This window comes from Lygodium microphyllum, chromosome 13 (genome assembly GCF_053477565.2).
Source record: "Lygodium microphyllum isolate KBCC chromosome 13, Lygodium_microphyllum_v1.1.10, whole genome shotgun sequence".
Lineage (NCBI taxonomy): Eukaryota > Viridiplantae > Streptophyta > Polypodiopsida > Schizaeales > Lygodiaceae > Lygodium > Lygodium microphyllum.
In genome coordinates, this window is record NC_141147.1 from 43,527,535 (window position 1) to 43,547,545 (window position 20,011).

At 38.4% G+C, this 20,011-nt stretch overlaps 1 protein-coding gene across 4 annotated transcripts in view; it reads left to right on the forward strand.

Moving 5' to 3' along the window:
• LOC148026563 (uncharacterized) overlaps positions 1 to 14,395 on the forward strand; it is a 63,111-nt gene extending 48,716 nt beyond the window's left edge. For 2 of the 4 annotated variants that reach the window (XM_087691007.1, XM_087691002.1), the window contains exons 11-12: positions 11,247 to 11,410; positions 11,483 to 11,955. In XM_087691007.1, coding sequence (XP_087547133.1) covers positions 11,247 to 11,410; positions 11,483 to 11,677 — 359 coding nt within the window. In that variant the 3' untranslated portion in view covers positions 11,678 to 11,955. Of the gene's footprint in view, positions 1 to 11,246; positions 11,411 to 11,482; positions 11,956 to 14,184 lie in introns of those variants that run through there. The other 2 variants (XM_087691003.1, XM_087691004.1) reach the window with 2 other exon arrangements.
• Positions 14,396 to 20,011: the final 5,616 nt, after the last annotated feature.

Below are 20,011 nucleotides of genomic sequence, written 5' to 3' on the forward strand. Positions count from 1 at the left end.
CAGGTCCAAGATTGGCAGTGTGTGACAGACGATAGCTCTGTAATAAGGCTTAGGCGAGTGGACAGTCGGCAAGCGTGCTACAGTCGACAGGCGTGTTATAGTCAACAGATGCGTAGCGGGCGACAGGGGCAGTAGTTGGCGCGTGATGGGGGCAGCAATCGACGCATGATGGTCCAACATGTGACGGGATAGCAGCTGATGGGACTGGAGGCGCGTTGCACGGCGACCACGCGACGGGATTGGAGGTGCGTTGCACGGTATTGACGACACACGTGGCAGCACAGTCGACTGGGTCAACGGACCCGTCACAATTTTTCTCTTAAAATCTTTTTTTTTTTGGAAACTCATTTTGCCCCCCCCTTCCCATTACTGGGTGTTCACACCTACAAGCACAAAAGGCAAATCTGTGTCTTGAAATTTGGGGGTTTTCCCAAATTTGTGCCCGACACACATTGCAGTGTTCTCTGGACCAGAAATTGTAGACATTGAATGCACAGGCTTCAGAAAATTTTCTAGGGATTCTCAAATACAAGTGAGATTTTACTTGGATGAGTTGATTTCATCGAAATTTGTGCAATTTTGGCTCGAAAATTTGGGGCTTTTCTCGAATTTGGGGATTGTGATGCATGACAAGACAATTTGTCTTAGAAATTGCAGGAATTTTGTGGCATTTTGCCTCCGACATTTGGGGCTTTTCATGTACATGCACAAATTGGGCTGAAATTTACCCAATTTCTCAACATTGATGCATATTGGACCCCATGCAATTTGGGGCTGTTACAGTTTGGGTAAAATTTGTGCAGCATTTGGTCATTGTATGTACATGTAGGTTGAATTCCACGCAATTTGGACATCAACACTTGGTAAAATTTGGGGGTTTTGCTGAAATTGCTCTATTTTGGCAAAATTGGCATGTTCTATGCATGATAGAGAAAATGCAGATGTGCGGTTGATGCTTTGAGCACAAAAATCTTGGGGCTTTTGACCGTTGTGTCAAATTTTATGCCCGTGGGTACATGTACAACAGAAATTGCAGCTAAAATTTGGGATTTCTCATGTAATTTGATGCATATGCCCTTGGAACAACTGTAATCAGTTGTGGAATACTATAGACATGGTTTGGTGCTTCTAAAAATTTAATTACAGATCTGAAATCTATGCTTTTGCGTGGTTATTTATTGCTGTTTGGTATTTGTTTGTACCTTGGTCACTTGGGTGACAGTTTTGGGCCTGCATTTGCTGTTTTTTGGTCACATTTGGGCTGAAAATCATGGCTGGAAGCAATGACAGCAGTAATTTGATGCACATAAAGAAGCTTGAAGGAGCAGATAACTTTGCAGTTTGGCAAAAACAATGCTACAATATCCTGTTGCAATGGAAGCAGGCAAATCCGATTAAAACCAAAGGAGCAAAGCCCACGGACATTGAACAAGAAGATTGGGATGAATTAAATGAGCTTGTACGCTCAACCATCGAGCTATCGATTTCTGATGCCTTGCTGTTTAACATTGAAGGTTTGGATTCTGTATATGCTATATGGACTTGACTCAAAGAAATGTATGCACAGAAAAGTGCTGCAAGCAAAGTGTATTGGCTGAAAAAGCTTATGGATTTGTGTATGAAAGAGGGTATAGCAATGTCTACTCACTTGAGTGAGTTTAACTCCATCTTCAGCCAGCTGGTTACCTTGAAGTTCTTGATTGATAAAGAATTTAAGGCTACGTTCTTGCTTTGCACTCTTCCAGAGAGTTGGGATACATTTAGGATTGCTATGAGTAATTCTAATGTGATCCTTTTGTATGCTAATGTAGAGAGTGCTCTACTCATGGAAAAAATGAATCGGCAGAACAATGCATCCAGTAATTTTTCCAGTGCTTTGCATACTAGGGATAGATCACAGCAGAAAGGCAAATCTGATAGCAAGGAATGTAGTAAATCATATGGCAAAGATGTTGAATGCCACCATTGTGGTAAGAAGAGTCACTTTAAATGTGATTGCTACAAAAGGAAGAAAGAGAAATGAAAAGGCAAGAAGATAGATGATAGCAAGGAAGAGAAGAAAGATAGTCAACCTAAGAAGAGCAGTGTCAAAATTGAAGAGGTGAATGTAGTCACTCATGACAGTGATAGTGGGAGTGACATACTTTTGGTCTCTTCACACTTTGATACACATGCTTTACTTGCAGATACAGATGATGACATGCATACATGGATTCTCGATTTAGGTGCCTTCTTTTATGTCACCCCTCATCGAGAGTTGTTCTCTGACTATACAGGGGGTCGACATGGTGTTGTCCATCTTGGGGACAACTATGCATGTGACATTGCAGGTATTGGCAGTGTGCAGTTGCAGTTATAGCATGGCTCTGTCTTCACACTTCAGCATGTATGGCATGTACCTTAGCTTAAGAAGAGCTTGATTAGCACAGGGCAGCTAGATGATGATAGTTTTCATACCACCTTTGGTGATGGAAAATGGAAGATGTGTAAGGGATCTAGAGTGATTGTCAGAGGTTGCAAGAGTGATACTTTGTATCCACTTCATGTATCTAGTGTGCATGACCATGTTGTTGCCGTGGTCAAGCAGTCAAGTGTTTCTTTGTGGCATGGCCGGTTGGGACACATGAGTCAAAAATGAATGAAAGTGCTTTCTCGTTTGGGTTACTTGCCTTGTCTTCGTTATGCTGATTTGGAGCACTGTGATGATTGTATTTATGGCAAACATGCATAGATGTCTCATAAAAAGTCTCTTTCTTTGAAATCTTCTTCTCTAGAGTTAGTACATTCGGATGTATGTCAAATGCCAGGATTATCTTTAGGGGGAAATAAATATTTTCACCTTTGTCGATGATGTTACACGAAAGGTGTTTATCCTATTCGTAGCAAGGATGAAGTGCTTGATAAGTTTAAAAAATTCTTGGTATTGGTTGAAAATTAGACTGATAAGACACTTAAGTGTCTTTGCTTTGACAATGGTGGGGAATATGTGTCCAAGGTCTTTCAGGTATTTTGTGATAGCAAAGGGATAAAGAGGAAGCTCACGGCCCCTCATAATCCACCTCGAAATGGAGTTGCAGAGCATATGAATCGGACCATACATGATAAGGTCCGTACGATGTTGTCTCATACTGCATTACCCCATGGTTTTTGGGAAGAGGCTGTTATGACAGCGGTTCACTTAATTAATCGGTCACCAAATAGGTCTTTGTGGGGGGCTAGGGGGGAGAGTTTCCCAAGAAGCGTGGTCGGGCAAGCCACCTTCATATGCTCACTTGAAAGTGTTTGGTTGCGAGGCTTTTGTGCACATTTGTAAAGAAAAATGCAATAAACTTGAGCCAAAGTCCTGTAAATGTATTTTCCTAGGATATGGTGATGAGGGTGAAATGGGGTATAGATTGTGGAATCCCAAGAAAAGAAAAGTAGTATGCAGCAATGATATTATCTTCTGAGAAGATCGCATGCATAAACAGCCCGAAAAGACTAAGGTGGTTCGTAGGGTTGTATTTCGGGAAGAAATACCTTTTGGACAGCAAAATGTGCCCGCTGTATAGCAGCAAATAACTGCTGTAAATGGACCTATAAATGCAGAAAGTGATACTGAAAATGATCAGCCAGCTATTGCCCATGATAATGAGCCAGTACATGTGCAGGAACAGCCAGGACAACAAGTTGTTAATGCTAATTTGCAGGCTGAAATGCTAGGACAGCAAGTTGAAAATGCTCAACAGCCAACAAACAATGATCATTGGGTTAGGAGATCGTCTAGGGCTACTAGACAACCTGACAGATTTGTTCCTGGTGCAAACAATGTGGCTGATTATGTCATGTTGACAGACTGTGGTGAACCATCTTGTTTCAAGGAAGCAATGGACAGATAGGACAGCAAGAAATGGTATAAAGCCATGTTGTTAAAAATGAAATCTTTTGAGAAAAATGGCACTTGGGACTTGGTGCATTTACCTAAAGGGCAGAAAACACTTCCATGCAAATGGGTTTACAAGATGAAGGTCACTTCGGGTTCCTCACCAAAGTACAAAGCAAGATTGGTTGCAAAGGGGTACAAATAGGAGCATGGAATTGACTTTGATGAGATATTCTCTCATGTAGTCAAGATGGCTACATTGAGAACCATTTTGAGCTTGGTTGCAGTTGAAGATATGGAGCTCATACAGATGGATATAAAGACTGGATTCTTACATGGTGACCTGTATGAGAACATATATATGCAGCAGCCTGAAGGGTTTGTTGAACAAGGGAAAGAGAAGATAGTATGTAAACTCAAAAGGAGTTTGTATGGGCTGAAACAAGCACCAAGAGAATGGTATCATAAGTTTGATACATTCATGCAGTCTCACGGTTTTCATAGAAGTCAAGTGGATCACTGCTTGTATAGCAAGAAGGCAGCAGATAGCAGCCTGATTATCTTGGTTTTGTATGTTGATGACATGTTGATTGCTGGTAGGGATACTCATGCCTTGGAATCACTGAAACAAAGTCTTCATGGCAGCTTTGACATGAAGAATCTTGTTGATGCAAATCACATTCTTGGCATGCGAATAGTCAGAGACAGGTCGGCAGGCTTACTCTATTTGTCTCAGCAGGAGTATATCTTCAAGGTTTTGCAGTGTTTCAATATGAAGGAGGGGAAACCAATTGGGGTTCCATTGCCTCCATATGTGAAACTTAGTGCAGAGGATAACCCTACATCTGATGATGAGAAGGCTGAAATGGCCAAGATACCATATGCTTCAGCTGTTGGCAGTTTGATGTATGCTATGGTTGCTACATGCCTTGACATTGCCTTTGTGGTGGAAGTGGTTAGCAGATATATGGCAACTCTTAGCAAGAAGCATTGGGATGTAGTGAAAGGTATTATGAGATACCTCAAAGGCACAAAAGGAGTTGTGCATTTGCTTTGGGAAGCAGAAGGCATCTGTTGTTGGCTTTACGGATGCAGACTATGCTAGTCATGCGGATTACAAGAAGTCCACTTCTGGGTATGTGTTTACTTTCATAGGAGGAGCAGTCTCTTGGATCTCCAGGCTACAAAAGTGTGTTGCAGTGTATGAGGCTGGCATTGAGGCATGCAAGGAGGCTTTATGGCTTTCACGTTTGGTGGGAGAGCTTGGTATCACAGAGTTGTTCTACATTGTAATAGTCAAAGTGCTATCATGCTAGCACGAAGTCCTGTCTTTCATGCAAAGACAAAGCACCTATGGGTGAAGTACCACTTCATTAGAGATGTACTTGGGTTGGCTCATTGCTGATAGATGATGGGAGTTGGATAGATATGTGTATTTAGGCTTTGTACATACTAGACTTAGTTGATTATTTTCTCCTCTTAAGGCACATTGCCTACAGGTGGGAGGTTGTTGGGAATAAAGATCTCGTGCCTTTAAATGTGCTCGGATGTGAACACACCCTTAGCACTTGTATTTACATATATATATCTATCTAACAACCTAAAGGTACACACTCGTCATTGAACCTAAAATCGTGCAGACTCTTTGCTTTTTCTCTCACCCACTCTCTCTTTGTCTCTTGGTACGCGTAACAACTGATTGTTTCGATCTTCGTGCCTAACTCGTCACTACACAAACCACCACCAAACAGTGTAGTGTAGCCATGCAAGTCAAGCTGACCAACAGATAGTAAACTCTTTTTAGTGCCAGGCATATATTTGACATCTTTCAACACAAGCTCTTGCTCATTGTCTAAAGACAAGTGTACAATGCCAATCCCATCAATGCTGCAAGCATGGTTATTTTCAAGATACACCTTTCCATAACTGCTTGGTAGCAAAACACTCCAAGCAAGGAGTTACATGGAAAGAGGCACTAGAGTCTACAATCCAAGTTTGAGTGATGCCATCATCAATTGACAAAAGTGCATCAATCACATCAGCCTTGGTAATTTGCATATCCTGCATGTGACATACAAGTGCATCATAATCAATTGCACATAATACATCAACCTCTGTATCCGAAAGCTCCTCTATGCCCACACTAGAGACCACATTAGCCTTTTCCTTGCCTTTGGCTACCTCAGATGCATCTGTCTTATCCTCCTCCTCCTTCTTATCTCCTGCATTATTCTCTCTTGTTCCTTCTTGTAATACCTGCAATCAGGTTTCTTGTGGCCCTTCCGACCACAGTGATAGCAAGTAATGTCACTTTTTTTCTTTCCTTTGCTTTTGCTCCCGTTTCTTTGTCTTGCATTTGCATTTTTCTTTTCAGCCCTGCCTTTTACATTATAAGCTGAGTTGCTGCCTTCTTCACTAGACATACGTCTAATTTCTTCATTTAAGATTGAACCCCTCACCCCATCATATGAGAGATTGGGGTTATTGCTGAGAGAAACCACCAAGATCTCCCAAGAATCACGCAGTGTCATGATAAAAAAGATCGCCCTCAACTTATCATCAAAGTTCAAATTTGCATCCTTGAGTTGATTTAAAATGCTTGTAAATGCACTCAAGTGCTCAGCTGCTGGCTTTGACTCATCCAGTTGCATATTCACAAACTTGCGCATTAAATGCACCTGATTAACAAGTGTGGGGATCTCATAGGTAGTTTTCAGCTTCTCCCATATTGCATAACCTGTATCCAAACCCTTAATGTTTGTCAAGATGTCATCAGTGACACCCATCTTAATGTAAGCTACAACCTTTTTGTTGAATCTGGCCCAATCTACGTATAGGTTTATCTTCCTGCAAAGCATCCTCACAATCCTTTAGGAACAATATGCCCTGCATACGGTCTTTCCAAAAGTCAAAACCATGACCATCAAACCGTTTGATTTCCATCAAACTCTTGATGTTTGAACTGGAAGAAGTTGCAGCCATTTTATCACGAATACAAGAGTAAATTCCCCTGAAATGCAAAAGCACAAGCTGAACCAACAAACACATTGCTGTTCTTCCTCAACCAGAAATAAATCTCTGCTGTTTGTACATGAACCAACCACCACACAGGCAAAAATGCATAAATTTTCCAAATTCTGCACAAATCCCCAAAATTTCAAGTCCAAAAGTGCATAAATGTCAGTCAATCTGACCTAGCTGAGCAAAATTTTACCGATACATGAAAAATCCCAAATTTTTGGGATCCAATGTCAAGAAAATTTACTCAAAAGAGCAAAATTCTGACAAATTTGGTAAAATCCCCAATTTGATTGAGGTCACCACACACAATGTCTACAATTTTTGACTTGAATGTCACTGCCAGGCATAGACGGGATTAAATTTGGGAAAAGCCCAAAATTTTTGGGCTCAAATTTGCACAGAATTGATGATTGTGCTTTCACGTGTTAACTCCTATCAGGGGAAAGGAATGAGAGAATTTTGGAAATTTCTGCTTTTTAAAAGAGATTTTTGTTAAAAAAAAAACAAGGGAAGCGGATCCGTTGACCCACTGTCCGGGTTTGTTGCCCATCTCGTCACGTGTGCTGCCCGCCACTCACTGCCGTCCATCGCTAGCCGCACGCTGTCTGCAGGTTGCAGCTCCCGTGCTGTGCGCTGGTCGCAGGCCCGTCACACTTGGTGCCCGTGAGCCCTGCAGCTGTGCTGCCCTGTCGCCTGCTGGACTGGTCCCGTCATGTGCTGCTGCACGCCTGCTGCCACACGCTCAGCAGCTGCCTACTGGGCGCCTTGACTCCAGTTGTTGCTTGTCAGTCTTGCAGTTGACAGCTAGAGCCTGTGGTCTCGGGAAATGCGCACTCTGTGCTCTAATACCAGTTGTTGGAGCTCAATTGGTTGCAACAGTTGGAGTGAGAGTGACGGCTGGAGAGAGAGAGGAAGAGTGAAAGTATGATTAGATTTGGGTGTACCAACAATGTGTTGGTACACAAAGAATAAAATGTATTTATACTTGGGGCACGCAAGGGTGCATTCACATGTATAGTTAAATAATGTGCGTGTACTATACATGGAGGTTAAATGGGCTTTTATCCCAATAGTTGCCATCAGTTTGGGCACTGTTCAAGGGCTGATTGATCGTGGGCAGATCTGAAGTGCAGATTTCAGTGTGACACCAAGGTGTTTTCAGCGGGCAAGCGGGAGGGCTGCAAATCAACACAAGACTGGAGCGAGTAGAGATGCATTGGAAAGGAAGTCAATTTGCTGTTTTTGTGCAGGAATTGCTGTCTAGAAAGAAGTAAAGGCTGTGTTTTTTGTTTTTTGTCTTTTGCAGAAATTTATAGATTTTAATCACTTCTGATGATGAAGATAGGTTCAAGATGAGTGATGAAAGTGCTAGTAGGTTGGCTTTTCGGAGTAAGAGGGGGACTACCCATTTTCTTGTGCAAGCTATTTGAGTAACCATGTCTTTTGAAGCTGATATGAAGTTTAGGTTATTGTGGACTGCAAGGTCCTAGTTCTACTGACTCTAGTCTCTTCCATAGGATAAAAAGGTAGATGGATAGAAGTACCTTGTTTGGTGGGTGATCATGCTTGCCATCTTGGATTCTTATGATTTGGTGGAGCTTGTGACCAAGTCAATTGATTTTCGACTGAAAGATTCGTCTATACTTTCTAAGCATGAGAAAACATAGTTACTTAAGGTATAGACATTCTTTGGAGGTGTGGATGTGGACTTTGAACCCAAACAAGTTGGTTTCCATGCATGAGCTTGTGAACAAGCTTTGACAGTTATAGATGTAGTTTCAGAATGCACATAAGGCAATCACCTTTGAGGACATGGGATTGTTGTCACAATCACCCCCTAGATTTAGTGCATTCTACTTTTCTTTGATTGCTTCAGGGTGAACAAAGACCCTTAAGTGGGAGGAGTTGGTTTCTATGGTCTTGGTTCAAGAGGAGCAATTGAAGAGCACTAATTCTCGGAAATCTAAGACTCTTATAGGTTAGGCTTCCCAAAAGAAGAGGAAGGAGAAGAAAAAGACGGATAATAAGAATAAGAAGGACAAGGAGTCCACTTTGGCATGTGGATGCACCCCTTACGGTTTTAAAAGCGGTTATGGCCCAATACACACTAGTCTAGATGGATGATACATGCCTCTGCAAAAAGTTATGGCTCACTTTCATGTAGTCTAGGTAGTTTGTTCATTATAATCAGAGTTCCCAAACATATCATTCTATTGAGATTCGTGAGATGGAAATTGCATTGATACTCCTCAAAGAGAGTGCATTTCAAATATCACTTGCGAAATCTTTGGCTACCTTTTGAATGTGGACGGGGTGAATGTGCCAATCAAAATTTCCTCCTTTGGATATCTTTTTTAACCATCCGTTACATGACATGTCAACATCACACTCTTGTACTCGCAAGTTCCAGACTATTGTGAAACCAGTCTATGATTCATGTATGTGGATTGTAACTAGTTTAAGTGATTGGAATTTAGATATGTAGAGGGCATGAGCATGGCTAAGCAATAGGTGCACATGTTGTGGATTGTAACTAGTTTAAGTGACTGGAATTTAGACATGTAGAGGGCATGAGCATGGCTAAGCAATAGGTGCACATGCTGTTTGATGATGATGCCGGTATGTATTTCTAGTAATAACTGATGCCTTTGTGACATTGCCATGTAATCGAGGATGGTTGCAAGGATCTAAGGGGGAGGTCTGTCATGGGGATATGTACTTTTAATGTTTTGGTTAACAGTTGGCTTAGGCATGAACCAATGTGCTCATGTGAGTCACCTGTGATGTGTGTCACAATGGTGGAGCAAGGATCCTTTCTTGCCAAGAAAATTCGAAGTGCCCATCCTCAATCAAATTGGCCAAGCCATTTTGACTCCCAAGTGGTCCTATGCATTAATTGGTCCCTAAACTAGCATTAAATAATTAATTAATACCTAGTTACTAATGTTTCCACTGACATTTATTGACCAATTACATGCCCAAAGCCAAAACTAACACCAAGCACCCACTAGTTCTTGATCAATATAACTTATTACAACTTTTGCCTTTGACACTCGTTGCAAACTTAGGGTCCTTGGCCCGTCATTGTGACTTAATTGACTTGCACATCACATGACATGTGCACATTTAATTAATGGCTAAGCCAAGTGCTAAGAAAAGCATTAAAAATACACATCCTTGTGACAGCTGAGGTGTATAAGGAATAGTAAAGATTTATTCATAGAATTGAAGCACTTCTGATCTTGAGAGGGTGCTAGCAATATATCGATTTCTTACTGCCTGCCATTGAGGTGTGGGCTGCATGGTTGCTTCAGCCACTTCCTCATTTTTGAGAACCTGCCATCTCTTTTCCTTTTGATACAAAAATCCAAGTGTTCAAAAGGAGATGGAGCTCCATGGCTGGCAGCTGTAACTACATGGGATTAGGACTCGTGGGAATGGCAACCTGCCAGTCCCTGCAACTATATAGTCACATAGGATGGGAAGTGGACAGAAAGCAGCTACCATTGCTGCTGTATCCAAGCTTGACACTGGCCGTTCTCTATGACTATGCTGGAAAATTTCAAGGGTAGCATCCTCCCAGAAGAGATGGGTAGAAGGGTTCAAGCCATGACTTTTAGAGACATTTAAGCATTCTTTAAACTTCAAAATTCAATTATCTCGTTTTGTTCTAGTTTCTGTTCTGAGCTCCGATTGGCTACTGGACACAAGGTGGCATGAAACTTCTGCAGAGGCCTCCTAAATATGTAATGAACTTATTTGATGCATGTTGCTGGTAAATGAACTGCATTATCTCAGATGCTATTGGATGTTTGACAGATAGAGGGTCAAATGTCTATAATTGCACAACATATTCATTGCACAATTTACAGATAGTCATTGCAGACTTGGAATGTCCAACTTTTTCCCATATGAAAGCCACCCCTTGCTTTTAAAGATCGTGCTTGTGTTCTGTATATTACTTTCAACTCTCTTCTATTGTGTGCCTTCTGCAGTGCATGCTAATATAGAAAACTGCAAGCATGTTCACTCCTTTTACTTAATATACATCCCGTACAATCTATATTTTTTTCTCCAATGGCTTGGGTTGTCCTAAGCAACGAATGCAACATGGAAACAAAGTGACTTAGTGGAGGGTTAGAGCCATGTACAGCATGGGAAACATCAGTGTCCCGACATGTGCTGACAGTGCACATGGTGCTCCTTGAAGTGTGCTCTCAAGCCAATGGTTAGAAGTAATGTTTGTGGTTAGCCAGTGCTTAAGAGGTAAATGTTTATTAGAAGATTGGTGGCATTAATCCTTCTCCACGAAGTCCAGATTCCTGCATGGAGAAGCATATTCACATTTTGTGTTTTTGAACAGAGAATACTTGGCTTGCCCGCTCAGTATTTTTAACGTCACACCAGATCTTTCTGTGCATTGAAGATCTGATCCATTTCGGCAGCGATTCAGAGGATCTGGCTTCAGAAGGCCATCCCTACATCAGAATGGAAGCATGTGCTAAAATAAGCGACCTTTCCGAAGTGGTGAGTGTCAGACTGCATTGCTAGTTGGTTCTGGACGTTCGATAAAGGCTCATATGTCTTGTCGTATTTTAGGTTGTTAGTTTGTCAGATGGCTGCATCACCCTGAAGTTTGAAAAGATCATAGCCCTCTCGTCAGTAACGAAACATCCAAATCCAAGAGTCTGGAGATTCAAAGGTGTTGTGGATCAGACTGCCACAAAGTTGGTCGCTTTGCTTCGTGCCAGCCACCTGGAAGTGACGTTGCATCCCCTCACTGTAACGAGTTAATAGTGTAATAATAGAGAGCTTGGGTAGGATTATTTTCTTTGGTCTTTCTTGTTTTTGAGGGGCGGCAAGGGGGCATGGATGTTTCTGAACATTGTAAAAAACCATTTGTATAGGAACGTGAAAGACAGATGTAGAGGGTCCTCTTGTACAGTACGGTTTTCACAAAGCACATGATTTGTCAATTCTTTTGAGGGATGTTTTTGCCCCCATGATGTAACCATGGATACTCTTTACACAAAATTTTGATCTTGTACAATGGCAGATTATTTCAATCTACACTCGAACATGTCATGGTGACTGTCCAACCGACACCTTTTGCTTGAGGTGCCAGAATTCCAACGTGTTTGAAGAGAGAGAGAGAGAGTCGTGCACCAACCCACGACACTCTACGGTCGGCCGGGCCAGAACAAATGTTTGACCGAACGTAGCCTCTTTATCCTTTTTGTTAGGATATAGCCATTTTCTGCAGAGCGTCCCTCCTTTGGGTATGGTAATGGAACAAGAAGACTTGCAGCAGTTTGATTAATAGAGGTAATCTAATCTAGCAGGCGCGCCGGCATGCGGACTGCTTTTGTGACGGTCAAGAAGATTCAATTGTTCAATCTTCCAAATAGAGGTGCGCATAAGCACATGTAAACGCTCCACACATCTACAAAGAGCAACTTAGGTTGAGAACTGCCCTCGCTTTGCATACTCACTTGAAGTGGAGTTGTTCTAGCCAACGGGGAAGAAGCTCCTCTAAGAGAGAGACTCCCGAGAGGTGCACCGACTTAATTTTTATAGTAAATTATCGTTATAATGACACACTATCAATGGCCCTTCACCTACCCCCAAATGAACCTCTCCAAAGAACCCTTATCTTTCAATAGAGGACTTTCGTATAGAAGAGGAGCACCTCTAGCCCCAACTAATGCCAAATGGCCAAAGGCTTGCAGCACCTAGGATTGACATTAATTCATCGAGATTCCCAAGGTTTCCTCACTTGATCATTATGTAACCACTAAGTGATGTTCCATACTTGCCATATCGAGGAACCATTGGATGAAGACATGTGCGATTCGTAACATCACCTATGATGAGAAAGGGAATGTAGCCTTGGACTATTAACCCATTCAGTTTGATATTAAAGCATTGACCAATGATCTAGGTGCTCATGTGGTAGTGCAATTGAGGATGATCACGTTTGTTTGGTACCATCTTGTGCCCACATTGAGGAGGAGGTTTTAACCAAAGTTGTGTTAGTTAAGCAATGAGTGGCCAATTGTTTTAGCTCCAAAATGGGATAAGTATATCCCTCATCCTAAAATTTTAAATGATAGCTGTGTGCTTTTCAAGATGAGAGGCTACTACCCATAGGATGGATGTGGATCATGTGCCAATGGATGGACACGAGTAGGATGAGTAGGCCTAGGCATCCAATATGAGCATGCCACATTTAAATGGGATCCAAGAAACAAAGGCTCATACCTTTAGCATGTGTGAAAGTGTGCAAAGTTTCTTTTTTACTGTGGAGATAAGATAGACTCGAATGCCCATTAGGGGTACCCCATCCAAAAATTAGACAAGATAGTGGACTAGAGCCATGGTGGCATTTATCCTATGTGTAGATACAATGGCTAGCAAGTTGAATGAGCAACAAAGCTCAATTGTACTACGATCCTCATCCTTGGTCACCTTATTAAGGGAAAGGACCAACCAAGGAATGCCATGAGGCTCTTCACCACTCTCCCATTTGTTAGTAAGTATGCCAAAAAAGCATGCACAAAAATTGTTTTAAACAAGTATCTTTTTTGAAGTTGCAAGAACATGTGTATATTTCTCAATGTGCACTTTTGATGGAATGATCATTGATCAATTCATTGTCCACATTATCCCTAATGATGTCATTGAGTTGTGGATTGAAATATCATCATATATTGCTTTTGGGGTTTGGAGAAAAAATTCAAATTGAGTTTCCTCTATATTGTTCTCCTTATCATTTGTTGATGAATTGAAATGTTGTAGCTCCAACATTCCTCTTGCTTCAATATCTAATTTCCTATTATCCTCTTTCTTGTTATCATTTATATTGTGATTTGTGTTGTCAAGAATTCATAATCCTCTAGGATTCATCGTCGTGATTTGTAACCATGGTGTAGTAGGAGACTCTAGATCTTTGTTAAAAAAAAACTTGCTTCCAATGCATAGGAAGAATATATGGTTTCATTGTGGTCATCGATTGAGTGGAGTTGATGTACCAAAAATATGTGGGATCAAGTCTTAATGTCACATTTGTGCATTTGTAATAAGTGAGAAACCAATCTACCTTCAAGACAACTTACCACAGAACATGATGTTTTAGTGAATGAAAAAAATTATGTAAAATACTAAAAAAACACGAAATATGATAACAATTCTCAATACTATTTTGTGGCTTGATAGTTCAGCTCATAGATTGCAACTATATGATCAACATAGCAAAGTTGAGCATCAATGAGATTTTGATCTTTTGTGCTTGCACATGACAGTTGTTGGAAAGATGCAACAACGAAGCAATCTTGTGTGAGGCAAATATCGTCTATCTTAGGTTTGTGGAAATGTTCTCCATTTTCCCACATACTACCAAAAGCAAAGACAATGTATTATGAGATATACGCATAAATATGCAAACAAAGATGTTACAAATGTATTAATTCTAGTAGGAGAGAAAAAGGCATCACCTCCCAATCACACTCATAACTCAAGTTGCTTTCTGTTAACATCAATATTTTGTTTACATGCTCTTTTGATTTGAGTGCTTATCCAAGAAAGAATGGATGGAGGTAGCTCTAGTCTTGTGGCTTTTGTCTCTCTTCTTTTAATGTGCTCACATTTCTTAATGTATTATTTCATGAAGCTTTCCATACACTTTTAGTCATAGAGCATGAAGATACTCAAATTTGCTCGCTCTTTGGGCTTGAGACGCATTAGAATTCCCTTTCCACATAAAACCTCGTCTAATATCTTTGTTGACCCTTCCTTGATTCTCACAAATTGAGCATTTTCTAAAGGTTTTGCACGTATTGTTTAAGATAATACATGCATCCTTTGTGCAACCATCCCTTGGCCATTGAACCCTTAAGCCTTGCTTTTTGTTGTACATAGCTCTTCAATACTCGAATCTTTCCATGGAAAATATCCATCAAGTACTTACAACTCTTGCAAGCTTAAGCTCCTCGACCAAAAGAATGAGAATGTGTAGTTGGATGTCAAAAAATGACATAAAAAAATCTCCTTTTATCAAGATTCTTTTGTAGAATGATCAATGTATCTATTTTATTGCTTGTAATCCTCCTTGCTTGAAATAAAAAAGTAATATATTAGTCATACACCCTTGCAACATGAGTATTTAAACATTAGAGATAGAATTTTGATTATGCCTACTTTGCTTGCCTAAGTGATAAATAATATCTCATACATGTTTTGTTAGGCAACTATCAATTACAATAGGTAAAACATGCTACACACATTAAATACATATGCTTAAGAGTTACATAAAAGATCAAGAACAATATATGCAACAATGAAAAAAGAAATTGCAACATGAGGATATTATGCCAATCATGGTCTTAAGAGAAAACAAGGTGGCATCATTTGCAATATATGCATTTTGTTACAAATCTCCATATCCTATAGTAGACATGTGGATGGATCGTATTCATTTATTTATCTTCAAGATTTACTATTGCATGTAGGGAAGATTTGAGGTCTCGAAAATGCTCTATAAGAGATCCTAGAGAAAGAAAATATTTGAGAAAATATTTTTTTTTTGGGGTTTAAAATTTTTATATTTTGAAAAAATAAATATATTTAAAATTGTTAAAAAATCATTATCATAATATTCTTGTGGCTTACATCAACTTAGAAATGTAGGCCACCATAAAGATGATGATGATTGACTTGATGAAGATCTTACCTTGTCTTGATAAAGGTAAAAGTGAATATTCAATTTGAATTTTTTCGATATTCGGTTCTCTCTCTCTCTCTCTCTCTATCCTCATTCTCTCTTTTTCTTCTTCTCTCATTACTAGTTACTTTCTCATTCCTTTTTTTTCCCAAATACACACAATATTCCTACTCAAGGTTGTAGATCACATATTTGGTTATGTATCAATCATCGAATGATCTTTATAACACTAGTAAAATAACTCTCTATTATCTTTAGTTATGTATCAATCATCCGATGATCTTTGTAACACCAGTAAAAAAGCTCTCTATCATCTTCATGTCGAGCTACAATGTGAGTATGAACCAATTGAGAAAATAATAAAACAAAACACTATTTTTTAGAGTCCATGAAACATATGTTTTGACTTGAAGAAAAGAAAAACCTTGATCTTTGGTTGGATGGAAGGTTATATCCCAAAGATCCCATAAAAAATAATACTGTAGCTCTTCACACACTGATGCAATTTATTAGTGATGGTTATAATGGATTTTTAGGCTATACGCTTAATCTTATTATAAAGAAAAATATTCTTAGATTGGAGAATCACTTAAACTTATAATGGATTTTTAGGCTATATGCTTAATCTTATTATAGAGAAGAAAAATCTTAGATTGGAGAATCACTTATTAACAAAACATAAATATGAGTTGTTGCAAATACTACACAATTGTTAATAACAGAAGAATCGTTTGTTGGAGGAACACATCAAAGCATACTAGTGAAAACAAACTATTTTAGGCCTTCGAAATTGACAAAGGACTCTTAAGAATATTGAGAAACTCAAATGGGAAGAATGTGGGTATAGTAAAAGAATCGAAGCAACAAGGGATACTTTTTTACTTAAGAAATGTTGAATATAACTTTGCTTACAATAGTATTAAGTTATGATCTTGATCTTGTTTAAGTCTCTTCTTCAGTCAAATGTAAGTGAGAGAGATGCTTCAAAGGTATCTCAATTTTATCATCATCTTTTGCCCTCAGCAATCCCAAAGGATATTCTTGAGAAGAATACATTAAAAAAAGTAAAGAGACAATGCTTGAATCCTTTTATTAAGCATCATACTTTGGATTATGAGCTAGTGCATAAGACTTTGGATAGTATTTGTATTAGTTGAGATGCATATACACAAAATTTTTAGCTAATATAACCAAATATGAAATAATGCTAGCTATGCATTTGTTTATTTCCAAGGCCATTTATGGTAAAGACTACCAGATAAAGAGTTAATGGTAAAGTGATGGGAATTTTAGGTGAGCCTTGCTATATCAAGGCCATATTCCAAAGCAAAAAGAAAGGGATTCTTTTCAATGAATTTAATAACATTTTCCTTAATCTACATACCTTGCAACATTTGATGATCATATTTGATGATTTCTATTTAGAAAAGGCACAATAAGTATCCATGTTTGTTATTTAACTTGATGAAAGCGAGGTTTTAAAGTGTACAAAATTAGAAAGAGTCTCCATTACCTTGATGAATAGAACACTTTCATCAAGTCATTGTAGTGATCCAATGCCATTTGTTTAATTTGAACATAATATCAGGTGCTTAGGAGCTTTTAAAGTAGGCACATATGATTTTGATATACTATATTGAGTTTTCCATCAAACTTCAATACCTCACATGATTAAGAGCCAACAAGCATGAGAAGAGCTATTTTTCGAGAGATTTGGAAACTACAAGGTCAAATGGCACATAGTTGGCAACTTGAAAATACTCAAGTACATGTACAATGTGTCTAAAGGAGCGAAATCTAGATATTCCTACCTATATTGCATATCCCTAGTTGCATAGTTGAGCTCAAGCAATTGGAATAGAGTCCCCTTCGAGCATATCAAAGATCTATGCTTCAAGCTAGTTTTAGATATCTCTTTGGATAATGCTTTTATATATATATATATATATATATGGAGGTAATGGTGTTATTAAACTAGATATTTAAAAGTGCAAGGATGAAACTTGTGTCTATAAAAAGCCATCTATTGGTGGTGTTAAGGCTTTCATGGAAAGCTTGGTAAGATAAACTCTAGAAATGGGAGTTCAACCATTAAATATAATCAATGAAAATCCCTATATAATGCAGTTAAGAATCATACTAATAATAGACATGCTTGAAACAGAAAAGCTAAAGTTTGAAAAACATTAGATAAAGTATTTTTTTAAAGTCGTGATAAAATTGATTGAAAAGATAATGATCTCAAAGACTTCAAAGACCAATTGAAAATTTTCAAAACGGTAATAACAAAAACGTGGGATAATCAACATTTCACTCACCATATGGTAAGAAGTTGTTATGTTTCTTTATTGTCTAATCATATAAAATTTTTAACTAACTCTCTTTATTTTTAAAATATGTAGTATATTTTATACAACCATGCTCTATATTTCATCAAAAAATATAAAAACATATCTATTTAGTCAATCCAAGGTATGAAAAAAATTAAATTATTAAGCAAGAATAAAATACTTTGGGCACACAAGATATGGAGGAGGAAGAGTCAAACCCAAATAGTTTATTATAGGTCTATCAATAATTTTATAGACAAATTAGACATAAATTCAAGCTTAACGATATAACCACATCATGCAATACATAATATAAATGATTATCCAAAAAACGAAAAAACAATATCTGAACTCTTGTGCAAAGTAGAGATTTTTAGAATGGTCACAAACTAAACAAAGAAAACGCAAAAGATGGGTTTCAAGAAACCCTTAACTCTTTAAGATCCTTCAGTTAGTTTTTGTTGCAGAGGAATCTTTGGATTTATCCCACTCAATAAAGTCTCTACATTTCAAAAACTCTTGCTTTTTTTTTTTTTCCGAAGAAAAGCTTAAAATCTTTTGCATCTCCTACATGGGAGAGTAAATAGGAGCTAAAAACTCCAAAGTATCTAGTAGACACAATGTAACTAGGTATGTAGCCAAAAACCCTTATGGCTTCTTCCTTCTCCCCCAACATTATCTTCTCCACTCATATGTTGAAAATTTAAGATGTAATGACTTTGGAAATAGCTTTTAAGCCTATTATTGGTAAACTTGGGGAGCTTGTGTATCTATTGTTATAAATTGCAATTGTTTGATTATTTAAGCTTCTAGTATAGTGGCAAAGATCTTAACTTTTCCCAAGCTTCAATGGCCTAGAGCGCTTAGCTCTTCCAAGAAAGTTATATTCGTCTTCAATTTCACTCCACTTTAAGAAACAAAAACGTTTTGCTTATCAATATATAGAAATCTTAAAGTCACTTATCCATTAAGCATAGTAAAACTCTAGTATTAAGCCTATGAAGATCTTGGAAATTTCTTTCACAGCTTTGGGTTTTCATTATCTGTTAGGAGACTATCATATTAAAGATTTATTAAGTTCTTCGACTTCTTCTTGAATGGAGGCTTCATTGTGTCTTCATATGCCATGCTCTCAATGCCAAGTCTTTTTTGGACCTCTAAGAACTCTTCCTTTGTGCATAGCTCATTCTTTTAATATTCCGTAATATAATTAATATATGTGTGTAAGACTATGGAGATATCTTAAAAATTATTCCCCTGAATATCTGGAGCTGCTAGTGGATCTGGTTCATAACTTATTAAATCATTGTCAATTTGGCCCCATGTTGCTAGGATGGCTAAGTAGTAATTTCTCTAAGATGAAAAAGATGTTGAATATCATTGACCAACACATATTTTTTTCATTGATTAGGTAGGTAGGGAATGTAGGGATACAATCAAAAGGCCTTACTTAATTAAATATCCTATTCTTCTACCTTTGTGATGTTTTGACTTTCAAGCAAAGATGTCTTCATACCCCAGGTCCTCAATGCTAAATTTTTTTTGGATCTCTAAGAAGTCTTCTTCAATGTGGGTAGCCCCTTCTTTTCATATCTTCAAGAAGGCTCTCATCATAAAGATTTATTGAGTTATTTAGCTTCTCCTTTAATGGAGACTTCATTGTGTCTTCATACCCCATGTTCTCAATGCTAAGTCCTTTTTGGACCTCTAAGAAATCTTCTTCTATGGGTAGCCCCTTCTTTTCATATTCCACAATTTGATTAATACATATATGCAAGGCTATCAAGCTACCTTAAAATTTCTCCCACCAATATCTAGATTTGCTAGTGGATATGATTCATAACTTGTGAAATCCTTGTCAATCTAGTTTCATGCTACTATAATGGATGAGCATAAATCTTCTTTAAGATAAAAATGATGTTGAATATAAATAATGAACACATTTTTGATAAGGTAGGTAGAAAATATAGGGATACAATCAAGAGGTACTTCTTTTGTCTTTGTACTAAATTCAATCTCCTACTTTTCTACCTTTGTGATGTTTTGACTCTTAAATACGTCAGGATCAAAATCTTACAC